Here is an 8,577-nt window from a genome sequence, read left to right on the forward strand (position 1 = left end):
GAATACCAAAAATAGTGATGCAATGTGAAATTGTTTGCTTTAAATGGTCTAAACTTTATGAAATCGTATATATAATTCTTTGTGTATATAGTAATTTGACTCTAGAAAGACTACTATATATCAAAGAAATGGTGATTGCACTAATAGAATGGATTTATAACATTTTCTTAGTTAGTCCAAAAACCCTATAAATACAGCTACTAAACTAGTTTAAATCACAAACAAAAAAACATAACATAGAAAACACACTACACAGAAACAAAAATGGCCATTTCAAGAATGCTCCAAATTATCATTGTCATATTTTTACACTACTTTTCAGCATCAATTCTAGCAGCAAACCCTACTTACAATGTCTTTTCCTACGGTGCAAAAGCCGACGGAAAATCCGACTGCACCAAGGCTTTTCAAGTTGCTTGGGACGCAGCTTGCGCCTCCGTGTCCCCGGCCACCATATATGTGCCACAAGGAAGGTACATTTTGGGAAATGCGTATTTCGACGGCAGCAAGTGCAAAAATAATGCCACAACCATACAGATTGATGGGACTCTTTCAGCCCCAACGAATTACAATGTCATTGGTAATAGTGTCCATTGGTTGAAATTCAAAAGAGTCACCGGAGTTTCTATCCGTGGCGGAACCCTAGATGGTCAAGGCACCAATTTGTGGGCCTGCAAAGCTTCCGGCAAGAATTGTCCAAAAGGAGCAACGGTAAAACTCTGAATTTTAACGTGTTGTATTGCTAGTCATGCATGAACTCATGGGGGCGGATGCATAAATAAACATGAGTAGGCGCTAAATTTTCATGTAATTTAAATTATTATTAGGGGTTTTTATATACCAATATCCTCAAAATATGAATAAATTTTAAAACTTATAGAAAAATATTGAAAATTTAGATTCATTAGGGGCTATAGCCCTTCTCCCTTTACATGTGGGTGCGCCAATGCATGAACTAAATGATTATTTTAAGTGTTTCTATCGCGGATTCTAATGTCCTGCGCGACTGTGTAACACAAATAGACTAAATAAGCTATCTCTATTGATAGGGCTAGTCCCGTCTGTCACTAAATGTAGCGCTCGAGAAGATTGAAACCCTACTAAGCTTATTTTTTCAATTGTTAGTGTTTGATGTTACAAATTTTATTATGTGAAGGTGTCTTTGATAACAAGCAACTAAAAATTATATTTTCTAATAAAATTTTAAAAACGTGTAATTAATCATTTTCCTATGTTATCTTCTCTCATGACCAGTCACTAGCATTCCTCAACTCGGACAAAATAAGCATCAACGGATTAACTTCCATAAATAGCCAAATGTTCCACATCGTCGTCCACGGCTGCCGCGACGCAGAACTCCAAAATATAAAAATCTCCGCACCCGATGAAAGCCCCAACACCGACGGAATTCACATCGGGCGGTCGTCGGGAGTTTCCATCACCAACTCCCACATCGCCACTGGCGACGACTGCATCGCCGTGAGTCCCGGAACCTCCAACTTGTTCGTCCAAAACGTCGCATGCGGCCCGGGCCACGGCATAAGGTTCCACCATAACTATAAATCCTTTCTTGAATCAATTCATGATTTTTTTTTAAATAAACTTCTATAGAAAGGAGGAAATTACATCTGATATTAAGAGGGCTCGAACTCGACACCTCATACAATAATGTTTAAGCTCTTTGCCGCTAGGACAGGGGGTCTAGACTTGAATCAATTCATGAATATTTGATGAAAATTGATGTAATTAAATATCAATTTTTTTTTTTTTTCTTTGCAGCATTGGAAGTCTAGGGTGGGTAATGGATGAAGCAGGAGTGGAAAATGTGACAGTGAAATCGTGTGTTTTTAGTGGAACAGAAAATGGTGTGAGAATAAAGACATGGGCAAGGCCAAGCAATGGATTTGTTAGAAATGTTCATTACGAGAATCTCACTATGGTTAATGCCGAAAACCCTATTATCATTGACCAGAATTATTGCCCCAGCAATCAAAATTGTCCCAATCAGGTATACATATATCATTGATAAGTGTGGATCCATCTTTGCTTCTTTATCTATATTTAGTCCCTTCTACTATTGATTAATGCAACATGATGGAAAATTGATTTTTATTTGCATTAGTTTATCAAGGGTTGAAAATGATTTTAAACAATTTTAAATAATCTTGACAAATTAATTATTATCTCAGTCAAATAGGTACGTGTGTTAGTATTATTTGAATGGTCGAATTGGTAAGTAGTACTATTATTACTCCCTCTTTCATGGAAATTTGTCACTTATTTTCATTTTTGTCCGTCCCTAAAAATTTGTCACCTTTCACTTTTACCATTTTTTGTAGTAAACCCTACATTCCACTAATTCATTCACACTCACATTTTATTATAAAACTAATATATAAAAGTAGGACCCACATGTCATCAACTTTTTCAGACCACTTTCTATTAGATTTCTTAAAACCTGTGCAGGTTAAATGGTAACAAATTATTAGAAACGGAAGAAGTATTATTTTTTATAGTCGAACAGATATATGCTCCCTCTGTCCCATTAAAAATGAAACGTTTTCCTTTTTTGGTTGTCTCATTAAAAATGAAACGTTTCCTAAAATGGAAACAATTCTATCTCTACTTTTTCATCTATCTTACTTTACTCTCTCAACTACACTACATAAAATCCCGTGCCGATTTCCAAATGTTTTATTTTAAGTGGGACGGAGGGGGTACATATGATACAAAAAGTCATACTAATAACATATTTTACATATTACAATATTTTTATTTTTGTTGTATTATACTATAATTTCAGCACTTTCTAACCCTCAAATCCTTTATTGTAGTCGTCCGGTGTAAAGATTAGCGGCGTGACATATAAAGATATACATGGAACATCGGCGACGGAAACCGGAGTGAACTTGAAGTGCAGTAAATCGGAGCCATGCACCGGAATTGCACTAGATAAAATAAAGCTAAACTACAAGAATAAAACAGTTGATGTTGTATGTGGAAACACCGTTCAGAATATGGATGGAGTAATCAAGCCATTGAGATGCCTTTCATGAGTAGTTGTATTACCATATTTCTTGAGAGATTAGCTAGAGTTATTACTAAATATGATATCGCAAATGTTTATGTATTTTTTTCACATAAGCCAAATGAAAAACAAAAGAAAAGAGAAAAGACGGATGACTATGTTTGAGACCAAATATTTGTGATCTTAAAAAGTACTATTATAATATAGTCAATAGTTTCTTCCCTTTTTCAAACATAGCAACTCTTTCTATTTTAGTCCGTTCTTTAAAAATAGCAACTTTCAAACTTTCTATTTTAGAAAATCTTTACACCCCTATATAGAGTTGTTAAGTGGGCTGGGCCGAGTCTAGCCCAGCCCGGGCCCGCCGAGGCCCACCTGTATTGAGGCCCGGCCCGGCTTTTTATAATTTTGCTTGGCTCGGCCCAACCCAGATGACATGCATAGATAGGGAAAATATGCTATTATTATTAATTAATCATCTAATTACATTAAAAAAATACTAATTATAGAAGGTGTGCCTCTGATAGGCCCGGGCCTAGGTTTACAAAACGGCCCAATTGAAACCCATCTCAACTAATAAGCCCAGCACATACCGGGCCTGGCTCTATCCCTATACATCAATTTATTTACCACTTATACCACTACAACTAACAACTTAATGTCGACCTCATGATCCACTAACATTAATTCCATTACTATTTTTTTCTCCTTTCTCTCTTACTTTACCAAATTGTGTATTAAAACCCATATTGTTTAAAACCTTCCTATTTTTAAAAAACGGAGGGAGTAATAGAGATGCCCAAGGTTTTCGGTTCCGGCGGTTAACCGCGGAACCGTAACCGCCAGTTCCGGTTCTGAACCGGAACCGTGACTTTTTTCTTGAACCGGAACCGCCATATTTTGAACCGCGGGCCGGTTCCGGTTTCAAATTTTACGAACCGAAACCGTGTCGGAACCGTCGGTTCAGGACGGTTCCAAACCGTAACCGTGACACCGAACCGGAACCGCGAAAAACTACCGGAAACTAGCGGTTCAGAACCGTGAAAAACCGTAAAAAATCACTGAAAAACCGGCAACCAGAACCGCCGGTTTTTGAACCGAAACTGAAACCGTGAAATAGCCTTACGGTTCGGTTCCGGTTCCACATTTCCTGAAACTGGAACCACCGGTTTACAAACCGTGGGCATGTCTAGGGAGTAATAATAAAACTAAATATGTAAAACTTTTTTAAGAAAGAGAATTTCATTCTTTAGCACTCATAGTTTACCTAGCCCAATAAGGCCCAATATGAGGCCCATTTAGGAGAGAGAGCTATACACAATTTCTCTTTCCCTCACACGCACAAAACACACAGTCACTGAAACAGAAATTCTCCCAAATCAATGCAACGCCACCTCTGCTATATGCATAATTCCAATTCGGAGATTTTGTAGTAATCTCAATTCCCTGTAAGTTTGCTAGTTTTTTCTCTGATTTTTTTGACAGATTTCGGTGGTTTCACGTGTAATTTGGATGGATAAATCCGAAATCAGAATCCTGTTTTTCGTTTAATTTATTGAGAGAATTTGATTGATGAGCCAAGGGTTAGGGTTTTTTACTTCTCAATTTGAATTGATTGTATTTGTATAGCTTCTCAGATTTCTGCATTTGCCTTTTATTTTCATGATGTTAATGTATCGTTAATTATGCGATGATTGATTTCAAATTGGATGCTGGTTTCTGTATTTGATTGATTTTTAATTAGCTTTGTTCGAATTTCCATGAATAAAGTTGGTTTTTTTATTTATTTTCAGTTCATATTTGTTGAGTGGGTAAAGTGGTGAGATGATGGAGATCACAGAAGAAGAAGCAGTGATTGTCAATTCCAGTAGAATGAAATCGGTTGTGTGGAACGACTTCGACAGGGTTAAAAAAGGCGAAACTTTTGGTGCTATCTGTCGCCATTGTAAAAGAACACTCAGCGGATCGAGTACCAGTGGGACGTCTCATTTGAGAAACCATCTGATCAGGTGTCGTAGACGTTCGAACCATGATATAAGCCAGCTGTTGACGAGGGGAAAGAGGAAGCAAACCACTCTTGCCGTTGCCAACTTTAGTTGTAATCAATCTGCCGTGAGGAATGAGATGGTTACGGTTGCAAGTGCAAATTTTGAACAAGGGGTGGAAGTTAGAAATATGAATGTGGGAAGCTTATGTATTGATCAAAGGCGGAGTCAGCTGGATCTTGCGCGTATGATTATAATGCACGGATATCCTTTGGGTATGGTTGAGGATGTTGGCTTTAAAACCTTTCTTCAAAACCTCCAGCCGTTGTTTGATTTTGTGACAGTTAATGGAATTGAGGCTGAGTGTATAGAGTTATATAAAAGGGAGAAACAAAGAGTGTACGAGGAGTTGGATAAATTACCTGGGAAGGTCAGCCTTAGCGCAGATAGATGGGCTACGAATAGAGGCTCGGATTATCTCTGCTTGGTAGCACATTACATTGATGATTCTTGGGAAGTAAAGAAGAAGATTTTAGACTTTTTTTCTGTTGATCCTTCTGAAGCGGAAGACATGCTCTCAGAATTGATCATGACAAGTCTTAGGAATTGGGATATCGATCGAAAGTTGTTCTCACTGACTATTGATAATCTTGTGACATACGACAAAATTGTATATAGCATCAGAGACCAACTCTTTCAGCAGAGGTTCCTTATGTGTGAAGGACAATTATTTGATGTAAGATGTGCGGCAAGTACGGTGAAGTTATTGGTCCGAGATGTCCTGGAGACGTCACTTGAGATAACCAACAAAGTGCGGAAAACCATACAGTACATTGAAGGTTCTCGCGAAACACAAGAAAAGTTCAATGAGATAGTACAGTTAGTTGGTATAAATGGACAGAAATGGTTGTCCACCGACAATCCATTTCAGTGGAATTCTACGTATGTGATGCTCGAAACTGCTTTAGAGTATAAAGAAGCCTTCCCTCAGCTGCAAGAACATGATCCTGGCTTTTCAATGTGTCCTTCTGGCGTAGATTGGGATAGATTGAGGGGCATTACGAGCATCTTGAAGTTCTTTCATGAAGTGTCTAATGTCTTTGTTGGGCACAAACTTGTCACTGCGAATTCCTATTTTGCTGAGATTTGTGACATTCATTTACAGTTGATAGAATGGTGCCACAAGTCAGATGATTTTATCAGCTCGTTGGCATTGAAACTGAAATCAAAATTTGATGAGTATTGGAAGAAATGCAGCCTGATTATGGCTATTGCAGCCATCTTAGATCCACGATTCAAGATGAAACTGGTGGAGTATTATTACCCCCAAATCTATGGTGATAGTGCTCCTGATTGCGTGGACATTGTTTCAAATTGTATGAAAGCTCTTTACAGTGGTCATGCTAGCTATTCACATTTAGCTGCTCACGGTCAAAGCTCATCTTCCGAAAGCAATGGCAGTGTTGTTAAGGACAGGCTTAGTGGGTTCGACAGATTTCTCCATGAAACTTCAGCTAGCCCAAACACAAAATCAGACTTAGACAAGTATTTAGAGGAGCCACTCTTCCCTCGTAGTGCTGATTTTAGTATATTAAACTGGTGGAAAGTTCATGAACCAAGATATCCTGTGCTTTCAATGATGGCACGCAACATATTGGGGATTCCAATATCAAAAGTTGCACCGGAGTCCCTATTTGATATTGGAGATAGAGTCCTTCATCATTCTTGGGGTGCCGAGAAGTCTGATACTCTGCAAGCTTTGATGTGTTCTCAAGACTGGATACGAAATGAAGTGGAAGGTATCTACCATATTTCTGATTTTTAATATTATGTACTTGCTGCTCATATACTCTGCATTTTGTGGCAACAGATCCCAAAACTCCGGTGTTTGCTTTGCCCGTCGATGCAAAATAGCAAATCTATGGTATGGTATTTCTTACATGTTCCATCTATATATTAAACTTGATTTGTTTTCACCTAATGAATTATGATAAGTGCTTATGAAGTGGAGTAGTTTTTAAAGATGTGCTATAGTTCCCAGGCTGCCATAAATTCATTAAGCACGAAGTTTCATGTATTACTAGCATTTCACTTGGATTCTTCCTTATATTAAGTGAAAGCTAATTATGTTTTCATAGGGATCTGCATTTGGAACTGAGGACTATCATGGCTTCTTGCGAATCTACTAATATAATAAAAAGCTGTACAGGAAAGGATGTTGTAATTTAGAAAGTTGCACACTGCAGATCTTCACTAGTTTGTGGGAGACTGGTCATCCAAGTGTTAAACCCAAATCTAGTCTTCTTGTCTATTTACTTTGACGGCATGTTTCTATGGGAAGAAGAAAATATAACACCTATGGAAATTAGCCTTCGTGTATATATGGAGTTCTGAAGCTCGCGCTGACGATTTCCCATTTCGCTTGGCATAGAGGTTTATTTTTACCTTCCTTTGTCAATTTATAACCTTTTTTGTTTAAAGCAATTGCTAAACACTAGTTCACTCATTCTCACAAATTGTAGTTTTCACCAGTCAATCGATCGAGCTTCTTGTTCCTTTGAGTCCAAACTACGTAGTAGTTGTTACATAGAAGATAAATGTTTTGCTGCCTGTCCAAAAGTATCATGACTGTACAGACTAAACATATTCGCAGCTTCTTCAACACTTGACCACGTACAACGCTATCAGAGACGAAAAAAGGTCAGTGAATATATCTCCCCACAACCCCACCCCATGGTTGCTTGAGAATTATTGGAGGTAGGCTGAGCACCCAAAGTAGGTACAATGTTAGTGGGACCTTTCCGATCCATTGTTTTCTTGTCTGCTTTCGTTCTTCCGTTTATGTCGATACAAGCACTATGGTTGTGCACAGTTTGGAGAGCCCACCACTCTTCACCTCTAAACACACACAAACTTTGGTTATGCTGAAAGAATATCCTTTGCCATTGTGTGGAGATATTTGCTCAACGAAGGTGGAAAAGTGGGAGTCTTTTTCTTTTGCATTAATAGAAATTTGGTGTTTTTTTCCATCTTTTGCTATGGGGAAAATCCCTTTTATGTTAAGCACAACTGTCTATCTCTTTTCTGACTTATTTTGTTAGTGCTTTCTTTGTAGTCTTATGATTGTATAGTATTTGAGTTGACTATTTTTAAGATTCTAATTTTGCCAATTTTGAAACCTTGAAAAAGGGTTGTGATTTGGTTCTTGGTTATGATCAAAGACATGTGATTGAAAGTTATTAAGTAGGTCCCGTGAAAGAGAAAAATCAAAGTTAATAAAGGAGTTATTACTTCTTTAAGCTCTCCTTTTCTCTACCTTTAAAATAAATGCACCATCTTAATGCCTCTCCTTTTTTGCTCGCCCATCTTAGAGTTATTCATTTTGTTTTATGCACTTATTTTTATCCAATACCTCAAAAATTGTTATCAACGTTATTAATTTAATAGATTAATTAAAGTCAGAGCTCGATTTGTTATTTTATTCGTTAATTTGAAATTATAGAAAAAAATGAATAGATGGAGTTTTGATTTTATTTAATTTGTAGAATCAATGACAATAATAAT

The 8,577-nt window shown here is 37.4% G+C and overlaps 2 protein-coding genes across 4 annotated transcripts; both read left to right on the top strand.

Annotated features, from left to right (window-relative positions):
* The first annotated feature begins 264 nt into the window (after nucleotides 1–264).
* On the top strand, nucleotides 265–3,056 carry LOC125195498 (polygalacturonase-like). The gene is made up of 4 exons (XM_048093641.1): nucleotides 265–711; nucleotides 1,255–1,544; nucleotides 1,780–2,008; nucleotides 2,835–3,056. Exons 1-4 carry the CDS (start codon nucleotides 265–267, stop codon nucleotides 3,054–3,056), a joined length of 1,188 nt encoding a protein of 395 aa, XP_047949598.1.
* A 1,306-nt stretch (nucleotides 3,057–4,362) lies between these two features.
* LOC125197384 (zinc finger BED domain-containing protein RICESLEEPER 1-like) lies at nucleotides 4,363–8,201 on the top strand. 3 transcript variants are annotated; one of them, XR_016137738.1, is made up of 5 exons: nucleotides 4,363–4,476; nucleotides 4,822–6,812; nucleotides 6,884–6,937; nucleotides 7,152–7,446; nucleotides 7,536–8,201. XR_016137738.1 is itself a non-coding variant. In XM_089069971.1 (4 exons), exons 2-3 carry the CDS (start codon nucleotides 4,853–4,855, stop codon nucleotides 6,925–6,927), a joined length of 2,004 nt encoding a protein of 667 aa, XP_088926097.1. In that variant the 5' UTR covers nucleotides 4,363–4,476; nucleotides 4,822–4,852; the 3' UTR covers nucleotides 6,928–6,937; nucleotides 7,152–8,201. The 3 variants fall into 3 exon arrangements, 1 of the variants encoding a protein (XP_088926097.1); XR_016137739.1 differs by having other exon boundaries at nucleotides 7,546–8,201; XM_089069971.1 differs by having other exon boundaries at nucleotides 7,152–8,201.
* The last annotated feature ends 376 nt before the right edge of the window (nucleotides 8,202–8,577 follow it).

This window comes from Salvia hispanica, chromosome 4 (assembly GCF_029641045.1).
Source record: "Salvia hispanica isolate PSC_SH4W2 chromosome 4, Shi_PSC_v1, whole genome shotgun sequence".
Lineage (NCBI taxonomy): Eukaryota > Viridiplantae > Streptophyta > Magnoliopsida > Lamiales > Lamiaceae > Salvia > Salvia hispanica.